Source organism: Ictalurus furcatus, chromosome 22 (assembly GCF_023375685.1).
Source record: "Ictalurus furcatus strain D&B chromosome 22, Billie_1.0, whole genome shotgun sequence".
Classification (NCBI taxonomy): Eukaryota; Metazoa; Chordata; class Actinopteri; order Siluriformes; family Ictaluridae; genus Ictalurus; species Ictalurus furcatus.
The window spans coordinates 9,488,845-9,510,438 of record NC_071276.1 but is presented as its reverse complement, the minus strand read 5'-3'; the positions used below and the strand labels follow the sequence as shown (position 1 = coordinate 9,510,438).

The 21,594-nt window shown below is 39.1% G+C and overlaps 3 protein-coding genes across 3 annotated transcripts; 2 read left to right on the top strand and 1 right to left on the bottom strand.

Annotated features, from left to right (window-relative positions):
- The first annotated feature begins 2,573 nt into the window (after positions 1–2,573).
- On the top strand, positions 2,574–8,756 carry LOC128625670 (myogenesis-regulating glycosidase-like). The gene is made up of 3 exons (XM_053654237.1): positions 2,574–2,649; positions 5,729–6,140; positions 6,340–8,756. The coding sequence occupies exons 2-3, from the start codon at positions 5,863–5,865 to the stop codon at positions 8,126–8,128; spliced, it is 2,067 nt and encodes a 688-aa protein (XP_053510212.1). The 5' UTR covers positions 2,574–2,649; positions 5,729–5,862; the 3' UTR covers positions 8,129–8,756.
- Positions 8,757–14,606: 5,850 nt separating this feature from the next.
- LOC128625627 (tubulin beta-4B chain-like) lies at positions 14,607–17,763 on the bottom strand. The gene is made up of 4 exons (XM_053654111.1): positions 17,605–17,763; positions 17,186–17,294; positions 16,964–17,074; positions 14,607–15,823 (listed from the first exon to the last, which is right to left on the bottom strand). The coding sequence occupies exons 1-4, from the start codon at positions 17,659–17,661 to the stop codon at positions 14,763–14,765; spliced, it is 1,338 nt and encodes a 445-aa protein (XP_053510086.1). The 5' UTR covers positions 17,662–17,763; the 3' UTR covers positions 14,607–14,762.
- A 303-nt stretch (positions 17,764–18,066) lies between these two features.
- Positions 18,067–21,295, top strand: LOC128625628 (tubulin beta-4B chain-like). Its single transcript, XM_053654112.1, has 4 exons — positions 18,067–18,300; positions 18,611–18,719; positions 18,831–18,941; positions 20,079–21,295. The coding sequence occupies exons 1-4, from the start codon at positions 18,244–18,246 to the stop codon at positions 21,137–21,139; spliced, it is 1,338 nt and encodes a 445-aa protein (XP_053510087.1). The 5' UTR covers positions 18,067–18,243; the 3' UTR covers positions 21,140–21,295.
- Positions 21,296–21,594: the final 299 nt, after the last annotated feature.

Below are 21,594 nucleotides of genomic sequence, written 5' to 3'. Positions count from 1 at the left end.
GAGATCTCTTCCTTGGCACTAGTGTGGATTCGTTTTTCTAACGTAACTTTGAAAGGAGGTGATGATTAGATCTAGAAGCACTTTCATATATCGCAGACTGCAGACTGCAATTTGATAGATTTTCTTCATTGACACCACCTGGCATTTTGCCTTTATTATTTTTTCATTGGTATTGCTGAACTGAAAGGTTTGATTATGTTTGAATATCATAAACATTAAAAGAGCAATAATACTCACTTCTTGTTGACACTGTGCATTTACACCGAACAAAACTATATCGTAATGTATTGTATTGTTTGTATGGTCACTGATGTCATGTTATATCGTATCAGGTCATTTCATTTTGAGTAACCAGTCAAACCTTTTGTATTATTTAGTTTGCTTTTGATAACTTAATTAGTTGTATGTTTTGTGGTATTATATCAAATGAATAAATAATGTTTGATATGGAAGCCCTCAAGAAACCTTTGAAATGTATTCAACATTTAGACATGTGTTTCTTGGTTGTTGTTTTTTTTTCATGTTTTCATGTGACTTGTACACATCTCATAAGATGACTGCACTGGTTTTTCATGGTTTTAGAAATGTAAATATCAATCCTACTGTACAAACATCTCTTACACGTGTGGACAGATGGCATAATATAAATGTAGATGGTGCCATCCAGTGGGAGAATTATGATATGAAAATCAAATGGTAAGTCAGTTCTATGGCTTAACTCAGAAATGAATGAAATGCAAGATGGAAACAAAATAATGGCAACAATTTATCTTGGTCCCACAACTTACTAACTTGTGGACATGGTTTAATTATCTCATTCGTACAACTTTCTAAGTCATGCTTATGACTTAATTATCTTGTTCCCACTCCTTAGTCGTAGACATGATTTAAGTCTCTTGTTCCTACGCCTTACTAACTCATGGACGTGGTTTAATTAGCTCATTCCGACACTTATCCAACAATTATCTCATAGATAAATAACATAATAGATGAATGCCAGTCAGGATCTTTCCATCAGAGACATATTTCTAATAATATACGCTTGATCTTAGATATATTAGATTATTCAGATTTAATTTCCACTGATAGTTTTTTCCTCTTTAGCCCTGAATGCCCAGGCCAGGTTATGGCCCTGGTCGAAGACCCGAGTTATTAGTTGCATTATTTTATTACACGTGAATGTCCCCACTATGGAAATCTAACCAATATACATTATCTAACCCTTTCTAAGTGAGGTGTAACTTTGTTGTTAGTAGTCCCTTTTCACAATGAAAAAAACTTCTGTCTTTCTGCAAAGCAGTGTATACGTACTTCCATTTTACCTTATGCATGCTGGATACTTCAGGAAAATGTAGGAACATGCTAACTAACAACACGAAAAACGAAATGTAAAGTTTAGAATAATAATGTTTACGTATTTACGGGTTCTTATATTTTGATTCTTTTGATAACGTTAATGAATAAAATAAAAATAAATAAACCTGAAGGTGATGAGCCTCCTCATTTTTCCTCATGGACCTGTGACAACGCCCTGTAACTGTCACCTCATCCACAACTACAAGGCAATGTTTTGGTGAAATGGCACAACATTAACCGTGAATGCGTTACTGACTTTTATCTAATACACAACCTATAGATAACATCGGTAATATGGAAACACGATTGCAACAAGAGTTTGCAGTCTGTATTACAGTAAATCAATCAAGAATAAGGACTTAAAGACGTTCTATTTGCAGAAGAGAACGCTAACATCTACCGTTATCCTAACTTCAGCGCTAACGTAAGTTGCACTGGACAATACACAAATGCTTAGCTTCATAATCAAACTGATCAATGAAGAATTTGTATCCTTTATCAAGTTTAGAACGTGTTATAAGTGATAATTTGTCTGCAAGTTGCTGTACAACGTCTAGACGTATTTCCAGCAGATGTAGAAGGGACTGGGTAAACTCCATAGCATTCCACTATGCTGGCGGAAGTAACCATACCCTGCTTTGAGTTAGAACAAAAGTTGTGTGACGTCATGTGAAAAGGGTCTATTATGACAGTTTGGGGTTTTATATCTCTACCTCAAACAATGTCAAAGCCTTAAAATCCTTTACATTGTGTACAATGTATAATATTTTTGCTTTTTTATAATGTACAATTGATTGTATGGTGCATATAAAAGGGAGGGATGGAGGGAGGGAAATAGAGGAAAAAGTTGAGGACTCAAGGCTTTTTTTCTTTTCTTTTCATTAAATAAATGTAATTTATTGTAAATTATATAATCCCCCGCCCCCCCGCACAATGTTTTGTTTGTTTTGCTTGTTTTGCTTTTTTTGTTTATTTTTGTTTTTTCTCCCTGGTTCTTTGTTTACCCATTATATTTGTTGGTGTTAATATCTGTTGTGAGTTGTAAACATATGTATGTGTATTTACTTTTGTATATGCTCAATAAATAAATCCAACAAACAAACAAAAAAAAGTTTGTTGAGTTATACCGCCGCCATTTTGTTGTTTTGGACACTACCATTCCCAGAATGCACCCGGAAACAACTTCAAAAGTCACGTGATGTTTTTGAAACTTGCCGAGGCTCCTGAAACAGGCTCACTCACAGACCATAGACATTCTGTAGCTCGCGCAGCTGGGACACATCCGCTGACAAAGTAAGTACCACTAACCATGTCTAAACGATTATATATTTATCATTCGGTACATCTCTTAATGACTATTTTTTGTTTATATAGATATGTGTATGTTTGTCGTAAATATATGATATATTTCTGGCCCTAAGTAAGTCAGCTGGTGCTAGGTGCTAGGACTAATGACAGTTACACAGAGAGATAGTAAACAGCTGTTTCTCACAGTCTAACTTACACGAGATCTTTAATATATAAATAGAGATGAGTTTACACATAAATATTAAGTGCTGACTCTACAAGTAAAGTTTGTGTTAATGGCGATTTCTTAACGGTTACAGCTGTGTTTAGCCGGTCGCGGAGGCTGGAGGATTCACTTAATTATTAACGAAAGAAAGGGAACATAGTCCAGAAGACTTCGAGTTTTTACAGCTTCAGCACTTTTCTTTATTATTTAGCACTAACTGAGGGTACCGCTTAACAGCGGTATAAGTCAGAGATATTAACTGGTGTGAAATGTTTATTGTTGTTGTCTCCTTCCTCTGTTGTTAAAATGTCTGAAGCGAAAATAAAACCTAGATAAGGCTGAATTTTTATTGTAGGCCTTGCACGATGCACAATTAGGATATTTTGACACGGATCTGATTTTTCTCCCCTTCTCCAGTCTGTTTACATGTAAAACCTGACCCATAACTGATTAACATGTTTACATCAATCTCCTGACAATGCACTCCGGTGAAAACAGCAACTTTGTACCACTGTGATCATTGTGGTTGAACATGATGACTAAAATAGAACAGATTATTTTCACAGAGTTTCTTCAAAATGTGTGTGAAGAGTTCAAAATATCATGCAAGTAGCCTAATGATGATACAAAGAAAGAGAGAGACCCTTTATTGCTTATCTGGCGAGGACCACGTGACGTCTGTTCACCTCAATCTCATGAGAATTGTGTTTGAAACCTGGATGTCAAGAGTCGACACCTTGGATGATGGAGAATAGACAGGTAGACTGTTATTATGGTCTATTATGGCCTTAAGACGTTTAATTTTACATTGGCATAGGAGCCAGGACCATATCCTTGGTCTGCCGTGGCCTGAGAAATGTCTTCATAGACAGTGTGGTTTCTGTAGCTACTTTTGAGTTGTTCTTGTTTTTGAAAGGTTGGGTCAGCTCACAGATTGATAAAACAGTTTATTTCATCTGGACTACACTGACTATCCGCAGACCACCTCTCATGATCCATGTGTGTTTGTGTGCCAAACGAATCGTTTTGGCTGATTCATCAAAAATTGCCAGCATTACAATGCCGTTTAACTTCAGAATGAAAAGGATTTGAGCGTTTAGATGCGAGCCAAATGACCAGATATCTGATATGTTTCAGATTTAGAGCCTCATTTGATTGTGGCTCATAATGGACGTGGAGAAAATCCCTTCTGAGCTGTTTACACGTATACGTGAGTCCCTCCGGTATTTTACGATCGCAGAAATTAAGAAATTTGGGCCAAGATGTGTGACGTCATCACAACGCGCATTCGGTCAAAGTCGTCTTCAATTCATGTGCTTCGAACATGAGTACAGCTGAAAGGTCTTGTTTACCAAGAAGCATCACTGTGAAAGACTGTGCAGAACAATTTCGTCCAATTGCAGTTTTGCATGTCAAGTAGTTTTCTGCAGAAAAACTCTGCAAGTTGCATCGCAAATTTTTTAAAAAGCTGCAGCAAAATCGAGCATCTTTGGCCTCAACAATCTCTCACACACACACAAAACAACCTCAGCAAAATCCTGTATGCACTGACTAGGTATTTCGTTGCTTTATCCCACAGAGACAGCAGAAGTTTTTTTTGTTGTTGTTGTTTTTTTGTTTTTTTTTACAACTATCAAGTTATCGTTCAGTCTCCTCCTCACCATAATAGTGTTGTCTACTTAGCCTGTCTACTAGCCTTGTTAGATTAAACTAACCCATACCTCAACCATGACCCTGACTCCTAATACCTCTTTTCACGTGACTTGTGCTGATTTTAATCACAACTTGTGTGTGGAAATGAACTGTACAAGTAAATCATTTCGCTTGGAAGTGTTTGCTTGTTAGTTGTAATATCTATGTGTTGTTGCAGTGTCTCAAATTTCCTTTGTTTATGCTACGACATGAGCCTGTATATAAACACCGTTTATCTCTGTTTCGAATGAGCGGTTTCAAAAATAAGGACCCTTGTGACTGGAGAACTTGCTGACACAAGCATTTTCTTTGCTGAGAAACTTGAAAGTGGCGAAAACTCCTCCCATTATGGCCCAGTAATCTTACCACAAATCCACATGTACTTTATTTATGGACTCTATAATGACCCAATAACACTGAGAGCAGTTTCTCAGCGAACTTTCAGTCTGCATATGAGTGTTTTGTGTCACGGGTCTATAAAATCAATGAGGCTCCATCATGGGAGAAACAATGGTGCTCAATTCATGCCCCAAAGTCCATTCTGCTACTATAAAGCATTTGTAAATAAAAGCTTTAGATCTGGTCAGGATTTTCCTTCTACGTATTTGATTTAAAGTGTTTCGCTTAAAATGATGTCAGTTTTTTATGTTAAAATGATCTATGGTTTTGAACAGTATGTAAGAAATAAAACACAACAAGGTATGCCGTTTTAATAATGTTAAAATAATCTATGACGATGTGGTGTGATGCAGACGTACTGTTTCCACTCGATGTGGGTTTTTTACTGCTATACTATAACAGCAGTTTTATTCTTTTTATACCACAGTAGTTTGCCGCTTCAATTCTTAATAAATATTAAATGAACATCTCCTTACAGAAAGCTTCACCATATTAACGATTATGTTTTTCTTTGTTAAATAGCATGTTATTGTAATGTGTTTATTATTAGGTTTATATTCTGTAGTGTGTTTGCCTTACAAGTCTCTGTGAATGTGTTGTTGAAAATTATATGTATGTTATAGCAAGTACTTATCATTTTAATTAAATTTGGCACTACTATCAGAGTTGCTGTTATTTATGTCATTAATACACTTTTTCTTTTGTGTAAAAATAGAAGTAAATATTAGCTTTCTGCTTTGTTTAATATCCGTTTCTTGTCTCTTCCAGACATACACTGATTTCTGAATGTGAAACAGAAAGGTGTTGGCAAGTAATGTGCAGTAAATGCCTGCACATCCACTCAGACAGATGAAGAAAAGCTTCGTAGTGAATGCACAGAGTGTCTCCTGGATATTGCAAGGATGTATCAAATTGTACCAGCGACAGTTGGGGATATTGGCCTTAGTGGCATGCGCGAATACACACCACCAAAGAAAAGAGTGGATCGGGGTGGACATCGACTGATCGCGTCAAGCTTGTTTGGGGCAGTGCTAGTCATTGCAGCTGTGGTAGCTTGGTGCTATTATTCCATGTCTCTCCGCAAGGCAGATCTGCTGAAGACAGAACTGCTAGACCTCAACAAAGATGGCTTTGTCATTCGCAACCAAACTGGAGCCATCATCTTCCGAATGGCATTTAGGTACGTGAACCCATTTGGTACTAGCTCTGACTGAAGCATGGGTACAGCACAGTGGTGATTATACGAACGCTAATAATCCACCCTGAATGCTAATAACAAAATAGAATGTATGTTCTTTTGCATATTTGAGTACAGTCTGTATGTTTAGACTAAGTAGTCTTTAAGTCATGATCTTTTTTTTTTTGTTTGCTTATCTCAGGTCAGGTTCCCTTGATCTGGACTCTTGCTCAAAGGAAGGTACAATTCTCAGTTGCAGCCGATCCAGTGGAGGAAAGCTTAATTTCTTCATTGAAACTGTGAGACCCAAGGACACAGTGATGTGTTACCGTGTGCGCTGGGAGGAGCTTGATGTGTACCGTGCTGTAGAACATGCCATGGCCTATAATGGCTCTCACTGGTACGGTGGGGCAGAGTCCAGGTCTCAGCACTGGCCAATTGTTTTTGTGGGAATTCAGGAACCCAAACCTTTCATTACTAGTGATGTCAATTCGATTCAGCAAGACTTTGGGGGCATTCTGGAGCGCTACTGGCTCTCCTCCAGTGCAACTGCTATCAAAATCAATGACTCAGTCCCTTTCCATCTTGGCTGGGATGATAACAGCAAGATGCTGCGATTCCAGTCACGGTATGACAACAGTCCATATAAGCCAGACCCTGCACAGCCGGTCCATGCTGAACTGAGCTACCGTGTTTGTGTTGGGTACGATGTTACTTCCATACATAAATACATGGTTCGTCGTTATTTTAACAAACCCAATAAAGTTCCTTCAGAGGCTGTTTTTAGGTGGCCAATTTGGTCCACGTGGGCCTTGCACAAGACTGAAGTGAATCAAGAGAAGCTGCTGGCCTATGCATCTGAGATTCAAGCACATGGCTTTAACTGCAGTCATCTGGAGCTGGATGATCGGTATACGACAGGCTATGGAGAGTTCGAGTTTGATCCAGTCAAGTTCCCCAATGCAACTCATATGTTCCAGAAACTTAGAAATGATAGGTTTGTAGTCACCCTCTGGACCCATCCCTTTGTCAACTACAACTCCACTAACTTTGGAGTTGGAGTGGAAAGAGGGCTTTTTGTGCGAGAACCTACTGGCGAGTTACCTGCTTTGATCCGGTGGTGGAATGGTATTGGTGGTATTTTGGATTTCACCAATCCAGAAACTCGTGAGTGGTATGCCTCACACCTCCGTGCTTTAAAGAACAAATATGCGATTGCTTCCTTTAAGTTTGATGCTGGGGAGACCAGCTACCTTCCCCTGCAATTTAGAACCTTCATGCCCCTGCATGATCCCAGCATATTCACTCGCCGCTACAGTGAGATGGCAATACCCTTCAACGACCGCGCAGAACTGCGTGCTGGGTACCAATCCCAGAACATCTCCTGCTTCTTCCGGATCACTGACCGTGACTCGGTCTGGGGCTACGACCTGGGGCTCAAGTCGATCATCCCTACTGTGCTAACTGTTAGCATTCTGGGTTACCAGTTTGTTCTCCCGGACATGATCGGTGGAAACGCTTATCCAAACCGCACTGAAGGAAGTCAGGGACTCCCTGACCGGGAGCTCTACATCCGCTGGCTGGAACTGTTAGCGTTCATGCCAGCTATGGAGTTCTCAATCCCACCATGGCTGTATGATGATGAGGTTGTAGAGATTGCTAGGAAGTTTACAAAGCTTCATGAGACCCTGGTGGCTCCTCGAGTGCTTGAACTTGCTGGAGAAGTGTTGGACACTGGAGATCCTATCATTCGCCCTCTGTGGTGGATTGCTACAGATGATGAAGCTGCCTACAAGATCGATTCACAGTTTCTCATAGGGGACGACCTTATGGTGGCACCAGTTCTTGAGCCAGGGAAGCAGGAGAGAGATATTTACCTCCCAGCTGGCAGATGGAGGAGCTACAAGGGCGAACATTTTGACAAAGGGCCGATACATCTTACTGACTACCCTGTGGACTTGGATGAGATTGCCTACTTTGTGTGGATATGAACTTAAAAGGGAAGTGTTTGCACACAACAGACCCAAGTATCTATTGCAATTCCACTGAACAAGCATTTATGCACAGTTTGTTTTTTCTCACATCCGTGTGCCTTGTAATTGGTATGCCACTGTAACCAGCATATGCAATATTATATTTGATTGTTTTCTATTGGTTAAACACATTTTGTACATTGTATACCTCATTCATTGTAAACAAATGTTTAGAAATGGAGGCAGGGAATGTTGAAGCTACCATTTCTGATTTTACCTATTTAGAGAAATACATGCATTGTCTTTTGTCCTTTTAAGGCTGATGTTCTATCACATACTCCCAATAGTCCTAGAATGGTGGAAATGTTTTAACTAGATATTAGAAAGGAAGCTACAAAATGGAGAGGGACAAATTCCATTATCACAGGAAAAGTGAATGTTGTAGTGAAACACTGGAAGCATATCACTACCTGGTTTGACAAAAAGCACATAAGGAAACCTTGGACCTCAGTTAATTGGAAACAGAAGTGAATTTTGAAGTCTGTTCTCTTTAGTACTCTTGAAAATGCTCAAAAACTACTGACGATGCCATATGGAAGGCGACTATTCTGAAACTGCAATAAAGACACAGGATTTTTGTACTTGTCTTTGTCTTCAGTGTATTTTTTTTTCCTCCCCTGATGGTTATTCATTTTGGGCATTATTATTTTTATGTTGTATTGTGTGTGTTTTTTTTTATTTTTTGTTTGTTTGTTTGTTTGTTTGCTTCATCAATTTAAGATGGCAATATGGGCAATACGATTTATTTATAATAAATCTGCAGTGTCTTGGAAGCCTGAAATTTAAAAAAGGGAGGGGGGAGGATTTGATTGATTTATTTATTTTTGTCTGTCTGTACTGATACTGTGAATTACATTCCTTTCCAGATTATTTAAACAGCAAGAGGTAATCAAACCATTAGATGTAACTAAATGTAATGCAAGCCTTCCTTTGTCAGATTGAAAATGGAAAATGGTCAAGTCTGTTTAGTGTTGATTGGTTGGAAATAAACCTACTTTTCAATAAATAAATAAATGCTTATTTATTTAGTTAGTTAGTTAGTTAGTTATTATTTTTTTAATAATTGGTCATGATGAGGCATAGTGGTATAGCTGGAAATGTTGTTGCCTCACAACTTCAGGGTTGATGGTCTGATCCTGTGCTTGGGGTCTATTCCTGCTTGTAGCCTGGTGTTCCCAGAATAGACTCCACTATGACACTGACAAGAATAAAGTCAACTTGTTCTATGTGAAGTCTTCTCTTGTGTTCCAGAGTTCATATGTATTAGTTCCAGATTTTAGACAGACCCTATGACATGGTTCCCCATTTTGTATGCAGCAGGTAACAGTGTGTCATAAGGTGTCACTGCAATTACTGATGCGACTCCTATACCCAAAATAAAGGCAACTGAAGGCAGGATGGCACAGCCACTGAGCATTCCTCCAAGAATTAAGGTGATGGATTTAATCAAAAAGATTCATGAGGGAATCTGTAATAAAACTGCAGTGTCTGCAAGGAAATGTGTTTGAAATTGTTGAGGTATAAATCCACCTCACATTCCTCTCTCACTCTCTAAAGTGGATAATCTGCTAGAGAATCTGGCCCAATCATAACATATACAACAAAAGCTCCTCAATTCTGGCATTTACATGTGCACCAGAAAGCTATGCAGTCATAAAATGGGAATGGGGTAGACCAAAAGGAGCTCACCAGCCTGCTTAAGATGATTACTAGAACTTTAAACTATGAGGAGTTCAGCCCTGGGAGGCCTCACAAGTGTCTAAAATGCCCTAAAATATTTTCATATTGGTGTGTTCATGGTGAATATCAGGACTGACTGATGTCTAACAACAAAAGTGTGAAATTATCAAGTGAATTCATTGGGTATCTTGCCTCCCCATGCTATTTCTTTTAATCAGATTTAAAAAATGTTTCAGAAAGATTTTTACAAACAGCTACTTGATAGGAAAGGTCTGCTCAGCCACCACTTTCCCAACAACCCTCGCACCTTCATGTGTGCTATTTAACAGCCAAATGTTGATAACAGTCCCCTTGGGCTTGACAAAATGGCTTATTAAAAAAAATATTTTCTTTTGTAATGGCACAAAATATGTGCCTCTGTGGCTGTCAGTATACCTTGACAGGCTGTTCAAGTGTAACCTTGTGTGTTACATTACATAAGTACATGAATCAAATTATTTATTATGTTAATACTGAAATGGTATTACAGTCTACAGATTACAATATAAACTCATTTACCAATAACCTGCTTTTAAATGTAGACTGCCTGCTCAAAGCTGCCACCCTGCCTTACTGTCCTCAACCTCACTGCTTGACCTGTCTGAAATATACAAGAGGAATGAAAGACAAACCATTAATACTTGATTACAAAACACGGAAACATATAAATGGCCAACTCTTATTTTGAGAACATAAAATCTGTTGTCTAAACATGACACTTTGGCTATTATCTTGTATAAATATTTTTGAGCACTTCTATAAATGGGCAAGACTGTAACCATTTAAGCCTTTAACAACATAACTGCATATGGTATTCACTCCCTAGATATGATAGCTTTATAAGATCCATGACTGAATCAGTCGGTTCATACTATGAGCATGGTAGCATGATGGTGTAGCCATTGCTTGAATTATCACAAACAAATAGCTTGATTTTGTTGGTTAGACTTTATTTTGTGTCTTATTTACTTTTGCGTTGGTAGCCACCATTCTCTCATCAGCTGCCAACTCCCTTCTAGGGTTGTAATGAGCTTGGCAGGCAATGCAAATGTCATCAAGCAGAGGCCTGATTCTGAACAGCTTGTCATTTTCTGGAGTTCCCATCTTTTTGTTATTTTCAACATCCTCCTCTGGATCACTGAGGTGCAAGTTCCAAATAAAGTCATTTATAAAAATAAATTTTTATAAGAAGTTTGTTATACCTCGTGTCAGATGCAAAAATTTTGTCTTCTTCATAGTCTGGTAGTCTCCACACTCCAGGTCTGATGAAAAATTTCCAAATTCATCATCTTCGAGTTGAGAACACACTCGGTGTCTTGATGTTTATTCAATGTTCTCTTCATTTTTGAAAATGGCAAAGATATTCCAATAAATGCAACGACTGTCCTTTGCTGGTTTAATGAAAACAAACATGAGAGTTTCATATTAAATTTGATTTATTATATTTCTGTTTCTACATGGTCTAGCAACAACAACAACAAAAACAACAACAAGAAAGAAAACAATGGTAAGTAAAGTCAGTTATTGGTTTTATGGCAGTTGGTAGACCAGCTTATGGTGCATTACTGCCACCTACTGAGCTTTATGAATTATAATTTAAATGTCCATCCATCCGCTTATCCTTTTCAGGGTCACGGGGAACCTGGAGCCTATCCCAGGGAGCATCGGGCACAAGGTGGGGTACACCCTGGACAGGGTGCCAATCCATCACAGGGCATCGCAGGTGCCAGTCCATCACAGGGCACAATCACATACCCATTCATGCACTACGGACTCTTTAGACATGCCAATCAACCTGCATGTCTTTGGACTGGGTAAGGAAACTGGAGGAAACCCCCGCAGCACGGGGAGTACATGCAAACTCCGCACACACATGGCCCCAGCAGGACTCGAACCCCTAACGCTGGAGGTGTGAGGCGAATGTGCTAACCACTAAGCCACCACGCGTCCTCCACATGCCTTCCAGTCTACTAAAAACTGCACTTTGCTCTTTGTTTTACGGGTCTCCAAATTAAATTTCTATTGTTCCAACTGTCTGAGACTAAAACATTCTTTAACCCATACATATCATATTGCACTGTTAGCCCAGATTTCATATCTATTAACAATTTAATTACAACATACTTAAATTATTTAAGCTTGAGTGCATTACTAAAATATTTAAGTAGATTCTACTAGTTTGTAGACATATTTCAATGTATGAATAATTTCAAGTTAAATGGATTAAAATGATTAAGTTTTTGTCCTGACCATGCCTCCCCATTGGTTAGCAGTTGCAGAGTCAAGGGAAGCCATTTTTTCTTGTGGGGTTAACCCTGTATCAGTGGGTCATTTTGGCACCTGTGTGTCTGGGTCTGTGGGGGTGCGGGTGAGTAGCCACCAACAAATGTGTTTATGTTAATGAGACTGTTGTGAAAACCTGTTTCTCCCAGTATTAATCACACACAATATATATATTTTTTTGTGGTATAAGAGAATGTTTGTTTCTGAAATTACGTTTTGTGGTATTGTTTTATTTGAAGCTTAAGGATGGTTTGGGTGAAATACGTCTAAAAAAATTGTATCAATGGTTAATATTGGGCATACGTTTGTGTTAGTATGTGGGGGATTTCGTTTATGTAACCAAATTGTTAGGAAAAAGCATGATGTTTGAAAGTGTACATATATGAGCAGAATATTTGTTTGTGAAATAAATGAAAAAAAATGTTGATTACGTTTTTTTGGGGGAGAACGGGTTGGCTTTGAATAAAAATTTAGGAGGTAACGTTTTTTAAAAAAAAAAAAAAGAAAGAATCTGTTTAAAAGAATCACACATATCTTTCAAACATAACCCTTTAGGAGGTAAAAATTATTAAAAGAGCTGTTTAAAAGAATCCGTATTACACGTCTTCCAAAAACATAACCCTTAGGAGATAAAAATGTTTAAAAAGTGCTGTTTAAAAGAATCACACGTATTGCATGACTTCTAAACAATAACTGTTAGGAGGTAAAATGTTAAAGTGTTGGTTAAAAGAATCGCACGTATTGTTTAAACTAGAAGACAAGTTTTTCGCAAGATGTCTTCCAATCTCTGGATAAAGCAGGAATGAGGTTAAAAATGATTCATCTCTCTCTCTCAATACACTCCAACCATCCACACGTGTTTCACCGGCAGACAGTTTCTGTAGATCTCTTAAATTAATGACTCTAGCAGACTGTTTTGTGTGTGCACCTAATTTATGAGCGAGAGAGAGATTCATGTATTTCCTGGGGTTTGCTGACCAGAATGCTTACAATGTGTTTACGTTAATGAATTAAGGGACAAGTCGTGCATTTCCGTGTTTTACGACTCCTACCAATGTGTACATTTGTGGTTTAAGTCAGTGGTTTTCAAAGTGGGGGCCGCGGCCCCCTTGGGGTCCGCCAGGGGGCGCCAGGGGGGCCTCAACAATTTGGTGTGAAAAATAAATTCTCACTCTCAGACAACCACACACACACACAGACACACACACAATCAATTCCTAATGTAATGTAATGTAAAGATGGAAGATGTAATTATTAATAAAAAAGGGGATATATTCAGAAGTCTGTATTTTTAACGTGTTTTAAAGACATCTTGCAAAAGGGGGGCCTCGGTCAAATGTTAATGCCATTTGGGGGGCCTTGCCCTGGAAAAGTTTGAGAACCCCTAGTTTAAGTGAATCTTTGTTTCTGAAATAACTTTTGTGGTAATTATCAGTTTGTGTAACTAATCTATCAGAAATCTATCAGACTAGACCTGGTGTCTGAATGTGGTAGATGTATTAGAATTGTAGACATTTTATGCATGTGTGTGTGTGTGTGTGTGTGTGTGTGTGTGTGTGTGGCTACCTATGTGTATGTTTTGTGTAATCCTTCTGTCAAGAAATGAACAGATAACATTCATTGGCTACGTTGTTGAGAAAACACTGTGATGTGTAAAACATTTCTAAAGTCCTTCAAGGCTGTATGAGGACGTTGTTCTCTTTTACTGAAATAAAAAACAAAACCATCGGTGTTATTCATTCTGGAGACTGAAGTGACAATATGTCTGAAGAAAATTAAAAATATTTCTTACATAACCTACTTTCCAAACAAGGTACTTAAAGGGTAAAAAAAAAAAAAAAAGTTTATCATTGTATTATTGCTATGTATTATGTCTAACACATAGACTCATTACAACTAATAATTACTTCCATTTTCCAAATTGTTTATCCTACACAGGGTCAGGGTAATCATTATTCATAATAAAGTGAGCATTTTCATTTAACAATATCAAGGTCAAACTAAATAAATAAAAACTGAACTTAATTTCTCTACACACTATGGCAGCACCTGACTTCACATTTATATAAAACTACGGGAAATAAAGATTATGTATAGCTGATGAAGCTTCTTGCTGTATTCACATAGATTCCCCCTCCCCACTACACCCCCCCCCCCCACCACCACCACCCACTGTGTGACCAGGTTTGTTCAATTAAGAAGTACAAGAAATCAACTCCCTTGATCTCATTTTGGTTTAAAGCCAAATTTCACAACAAAATTTTATTTGAATATTTTTGCTACATTTAAAAATCATATGAGTTTAGAATTCAGTCGAGGCAAAAAATGTAAATATAATATTCATAATTATGTGCAACTACATGAGAACTAAAAGGACACTGGTCTCCAAATTGCTGAATGATTTAGTTAAAAATGAGCAAAGAACGAGCCAAGCTGCCCAAGTTAAACATTTATTAGAGAGTTTGAAAGTACATTTATTTAAGTTTGAAAGCACAAAGGTGGAGTTGTTAACTGAACTTTACATCGATTTCAAGGAACAGAAAGACATAGAAATTGTGAAAATATGAACATGTGAAAGATTAACCCATCTTTAAGCCCCTTCCTCTTCTTCCTCTTCATCAAACTCGCCCTCCTCTTCAGCTGTGGCATCCTGGTACTGCTGGTACTCAGACACAAGGTCATTCATGTTGCTCTCTGCCTCAGTGAACTCCATCTCATCCATTCCTTCTCCTGTGTACCAATGCAGGAAGGCCTTTCTCCTGAACATGGCTGTGAACTGCTCCGAGATGCGCTTGAACAGCTCCTGGATGGCTGTGCTGTTGCCAATGAAGGTGGCAGCCATCTTAAGCCCTCTTGGTGGGATGTCACATACAGCTGTTTTGACATTGTTGGGGATCCATTCCACAAAATAGCTGCTGTTTTTGTTTTGCACATTGAGCATCTGCTCATCCACCTCTTTCATAGACATGCGGCCCCGGAAGATAGCAGCCACAGTCAGGTAGCGGCCATGGCGTGGATCACACGCCGCCATCATATTCTTGGCATCAAACATCTGTTGTGTTAGTTCAGGCACGGTGAGCGCACGGTACTGCTGGCTCCCCCTGCTGGTGAGTGGGGCAAAACCAGGCATGAAAAAGTGCAGACGAGGGAAGGGCACCATATTGACAGCCAGTTTTCGCAGGTCAGCGTTGAGCTGCCCAGGAAAACGGAGGCAGGTGGTTACACCACTCATGGTGGCAGAAACAAGATGGTTGAGATCGCCATAAGTGGGAGTTGTGAGCTTTAAAGTGCGGAAACAGATGTCATAAAGTGCTTCATTGTCGATGCAGTACGTCTCGTCAGTGTTCTCCACCAGTTGGTGCACAGACAGAGTGGCATTGTAGGGCTCCACCACAGTGTCTGAGACTTTAGGAGACGGCACAACACTGAAGGTGTTCATGATGCGGTCGGGATACTCCTCACGGATCTTGCTGATGAGCAGCGTGCCCATGCCCGATCCGGTGCCCCCACCCAAGGAGTGAGTGAGCTGGAAGCCCTGTAGGCAGTCACAGCTCTCAGCCTCCTTACGCACAACATCTAGCACCGAGTCCACCAGCTCAGCACCTTCAGTATAATGGCCTTTGGCCCAGTTGTTTCCAGCACCACTCTGACCTGTGAAAAGCAGGACAATAAGGCTAAATTACAACATAAAGGCACCAAAAACATGCCATTTTGAACAGTTAAAGTGATCTATATGTGCTTAATACATGCATTACTATCCAAAAGAAATTTTTTTGCAACTTTCTAGATACACCTTAAGAAATATATGTTGTATACATTGGTTGTGGCCTACATATCTAAAATGAGAAAAATCTAATATTCAATTCTTCATTCAATGTCACCTTGCATTTCTTCCCTCATTTCTCTAAATTTGCATTCTATTGGGGTAAACTGGACCCTCTGCCTGCATTCATCCACTCATTCAGCGTTGCTTATGAGCATAACAAAATGTGGCCCGGACACAAGATATAATAAATAAAAAGTTGCGCTCATGTTGGCCAAAATATTACTTTAGGGCAGATATTTTACATCTGTATCCAGCCGTCTCCCCCCACCACCAATTAGAAGAACATTTTACTTCAGTAGCACTTTAAAGGCCATGTAAGAAATACCTAGTTTACATTCAGGGGTTCAACAGGACAGATGAAAAGTCTTACAATATTTTGAAGGATTCTGAAAAGTAAAACTTTGCTCATTCATGTATTTAATCATTTAGGAAGTCCTACATCTTACTTTCTCAAAAACTCCCTGGATATCCCAGATCTCTCCATAACCCCTTAAAAACAAAGACCCATGCAACCATGCACTGTGTATGTGTGACAACAGATTGTCTAAAAAGGCATTAGGTAAGTTGTTTGCACAATATTGAATTAATGTGAAGGATCTGAAGACAATATGTAAGGGAATGGGACTTATTTCAGAGTGAAACTGCATATTTGGGTTTGGGTATGGAGATTAGCAATCAGAATTTGACTGGCTTACAGAAACTGGGCATGTCTTTGCAAACAGTATTTATTATTATTTTTTTTAATTATTATTATTATTTTTTTAGTCATCCCACCATTTAGCCAAAATTCAGAGGCAGGGGAAAAACCTAAACAAAAATAAATAAATAAATCACAATGTGAACAGTACACCCGAATCATGCACAATGTGACAAAGGAGATGAGCAAACAAGGATAAAAAAAAAAAAAAAAAAAATCATTTTTATTTTAATCATTAAAAATGAAATGAAATATAAATGTCACCCACCAAACACGAAGTTGTCTGGTCTGAACACTTGGCCAAAAGGACCAGATCTTACAGAGTCCATGGTCCCTGGCTCCAAGTCCACCAGTACAGCCCGGGGAACATACTTTCCACCTGTTTCACCACAGGACACACGTTCACTACGGCCAGTTAAGCATTTAAGGTGAGTAATTAAACCGTAAGCTTATTTGGACACGAGGTGAAGCTATGAATAGCCGGGTTTACCAGTGGCTTCGTTGTAATACACGTTAATCCGCTCCCGCTGCAGGTCGCTGTCACCGTAGTAGGTACCGGTCGGGTCGACTCCGTGTTCATCACTGATCACCTCCCAAAACTACAACAGCATCAAATTACAAAACCAGTCCGTTATTATAGTCAACGGCAGCAATTTCAAATACAAACAAACAAACAAAAAAGAAGCTATTGACCTAAACCCTGAAATAAATCATCCACGTCGTAGTTAACGTTCAGTTAAACAAGAGGAAAGTAGCTTAAATACTTAACCCAATAATATTGTCTAATGTCTAATATTCTTGTTGCTAAGTAACCCAGACATTTCCAACGACCACTTTTTTCCTTTGAAGTTAACCAACTAATAAAACTAAAGGGTAAGAGTTGTAATAATATTCATGTTTTAAACTTACTTTTGCACCAATTTGATTCCCACACTGACCAGCTTGCATGTGAACAATTTCCCTCATTTTGTTTTGAGAAGCGTTTACAAAACACAAACCGTGACCTCAAACAAACTCGTCTGAACACTCATAAGCGTGTTGTATCACGGACTAAATATGCGTTCCGTCTCTATAGTGACGGGAATTCTGAATTCTGTTTTTGTGAATCAGATCAGACTCAAATAAAAGACAGAACACAACAACAGTGCAGGGATGCTTAGTGTTTTTATGGATGTACATGTGTGGTCCCTTGCTGAAACAGTTATTCAAATGCATTGTACAGTATAGAATGCAATGTAAAGTTTTGTTTGTTTTTTGTTAATTGGAGGGTGGAGTTAGATTTCATTAAACAATTTCAGCCATAGTTGGACAAAGAACAACCTTCACCAATCTCGAAAAAAATGTCATTGAGGCATTTGGAGTCGAAAGAGTCGGCTCTTATTGATGAGCTGAGTTGAGTCTGATCTGATTCACAAAAACAGAATTCAGAATTCCCGTCACTATAGAGACGGAACGCATTTTTAGTCCGTGATACAACACGCTTATGAGTGTTCAGACGAGTTTGTTTGAGGTCACGGTTTGTGTTTTGTAAACGCTTCTCAAAACAAAATGAGGGAAATTGTTCACATGCAAGCTGGTCAGTGTGGGAATCAAATTGGTGCAAAAGTAAGTTTAAAACATGAATATTATTACAACTCTTACCCTTTAGTTTTATTAGTTGGTTAACTTCAAAGGAAAAAAGTGGTCGTTGGAAATGTCTGGGTTACTTAGCAACAAGAATATTAGACATTAGACAATATTATTGGGTTAAGTATTTAAGCTACTTTCCTCTTGTTTAACTGAACGTTAACTACGACGTGGATGATTTATTTCAGGGTTTAGGTCAATAGCTTCTTTTTTGTTTGTTTGTTTGTATTTGAAATTGCTGCCGTTGACTATAATAACGGACTGGTTTTGTAATTTGATGCTGTTGTAGTTTTGGGAGGTGATCAGTGATGAACACGGAGTCGACCCGACCGGTACCTACTACGGTGACAGCGACCTGCAGCGGGAGCGGATTAACGTGTATTACAACGAAGCCACTGGTAAACCCGGCTATTCATAGCTTCACCTTGTGTCCAAATAAGCTTACGGTTTAATTACTCACCTTAAATGCTTAACTGGCCGTAGTGAACGTGTGTCCTGTGGTGAAACAGGTGGAAAGTATGTTCCCCGGGCTGTACTGGTGGACTTGGAGCCAGGGACCATGGACTCTGTAAGATCTGGTCCTTTTGGCCAAGTGTTCAGACCAGACAACTTCGTGTTTGGTGGGTGACATTTATATTTCATTTCATTTTTAATGATTAAAATAAAAATGATTTTTTTTTTTTTTTTTTATCCTTGTTTGCTCATCTCCTTTGTCACATTGTGCATGATTCGGGTGTACTGATCACATTGTGATTTATTTATTTATTTTTGTTTAGGTTTTTCCCCTGCCTCTGAATTTTGGCTAAATGGTGGGATGACTAAAAAAATAATAATAATAATTAAAAAAATAATAATAAATACTGTTTGCAAAGACATGCCCAGTTTCTGTAAGCCAGTCAAATTCTGATTGCTAATCTCCATACCCAAACCCAAATATGCAGTTTCACTCTGAAATAAGTCCCATTCCCTTACATATTGTCTTCAGATCCTTCACAGTAATTCAATATTGTGCAAACAACTTACCTAATGCCTTTTTAGACAATCTGTTGTCACACATACACAGTGCATGGTTGCATGGGTCTTTGTTTTTAAGGGGTTATGGAGAGATCTGGGATATCCAGGGAGTTTTTGAGAAAGTAAGATGTAGGACTTCCTAAATGATTAAATACATGAATGAGCAAAGTTTTACTTTTCAGAATCCTTCAAAATATTGTAAGACTGTTCATCTGTCCTGTTGAACCCCTGAATGTAAACTAGGTATTTCTTACATGGCCTTTAAAGTGCTACTGAAGTAAAATGTTCTTCTAATTGGTGGTGGGGGGAGACGGCTGGATACAGATGTAAAATATCTGCCCTAAAGTAATATTTTGGCCAACATGAGCGCAACTTTTTATTTATTATATCTTGTGTCCGGGCCACATTTTGTTATGCTCATAAGCAACGCTGAATGAGTGGATGAATGCAAGCAGAGGGTCCAGTTTACCCCAATAGAATGCAAATTTAGAGAAATGAGGGAAGAAATGCAAGGTGACATTGAATGAAGAATTGAATATTAGATTTTTCTCATTTTAGATATGTAGGCCACAACCAATGTATACAACATATATTTCTTAAGGTGTATCTAGAAAGTTGCAAAAAAATTTCTTTTGGATAGTAATGCATGTATTAAGCACATATAGATCACTTTAACTGTTCAAAATGGCATGTTTTTGGTGCCTTTATGTTGTAATTTAGCCTTATTGTCCTGCTTTTCACAGGTCAGAGTGGTGCTGGAAACAACTGGGCCAAAGGCCATTATACTGAAGGTGCTGAGCTGGTGGACTCGGTGCTAGATGTTGTGCGTAAGGAGGCTGAGAGCTGTGACTGCCTACAGGGCTTCCAGCTCACTCACTCCTTGGGTGGGGGCACCGGATCGGGCATGGGCACGCTGCTCATCAGCAAGATCCGTGAGGAGTATCCCGATCGCATCATGAACACCTTCAGTGTTGTGCCGTCTCCTAAAGTCTCAGACACTGTGGTGGAGCCCTACAATGCCACTCTGTCTGTGCACCAACTGGTGGAGAACACTGACGAGACGTACTGCATCGACAATGAAGCACTTTATGACATCTGTTTCCGCACTTTAAAGCTCACAACTCCCACTTATGGCGATCTCAACCATCTTGTTTCTGCCACCATGAGTGGTGTAACCACCTGCCTCCGTTTTCCTGGGCAGCTCAACGCTGACCTGCGAAAACTGGCTGTCAATATGGTGCCCTTCCCTCGTCTGCACTTTTTCATGCCTGGTTTTGCCCCACTCACCAGCAGGGGGAGCCAGCAGTACCGTGCGCTCACCGTGCCTGAACTAACACAACAGATGTTTGATGCCAAGAATATGATGGCGGCGTGTGATCCACGCCATGGCCGCTACCTGACTGTGGCTGCTATCTTCCGGGGCCGCATGTCTATGAAAGAGGTGGATGAGCAGATGCTCAATGTGCAAAACAAAAACAGCAGCTATTTTGTGGAATGGATCCCCAACAATGTCAAAACAGCTGTATGTGACATCCCACCAAGAGGGCTTAAGATGGCTGCCACCTTCATTGGCAACAGCACAGCCATCCAGGAGCTGTTCAAGCGCATCTCGGAGCAGTTCACAGCCATGTTCAGGAGAAAGGCCTTCCTGCATTGGTACACAGGAGAAGGAATGGATGAGATGGAGTTCACTGAGGCAGAGAGCAACATGAATGACCTTGTGTCTGAGTACCAGCAGTACCAGGATGCCACAGCTGAAGAGGAGGGCGAGTTTGATGAAGAGGAAGAAGAGGAAGGGGCTTAAAGATGGGTTAATCTTTCACATGTTCATATTTTCACAATTTCTATGTCTTTCTGTTCCTTGAAATCGATGTAAAGTTCAGTTAACAACTCCACCTTTGTGCTTTCAAACTTAAATAAATGTACTTTCAAACTCTCTAATAAATGTTTAACTTGGGCAGCTTGGCTCGTTCTTTGCTCATTTTTAACTAAATCATTCAGCAATTTGGAGACCAGTGTCCTTTTAGTTCTCATGTAGTTGCACATAATTATGAATATTATATTTACATTTTTTGCCTTGACTGAATTCTAAACTCATATGATTTTTAAATGTAGCAAAAATATTCAAATAAAATTTTGTTGTGAAATTTGGCTTTAAACCAAAATGAGATCAAGGGAGTTGATTTCTTGTACTTCTTAATTGAACAAACCTGGTCACACAGTGGGTGGTGGTGGTGGGGGGGGGGTGTAGTGGGGAGG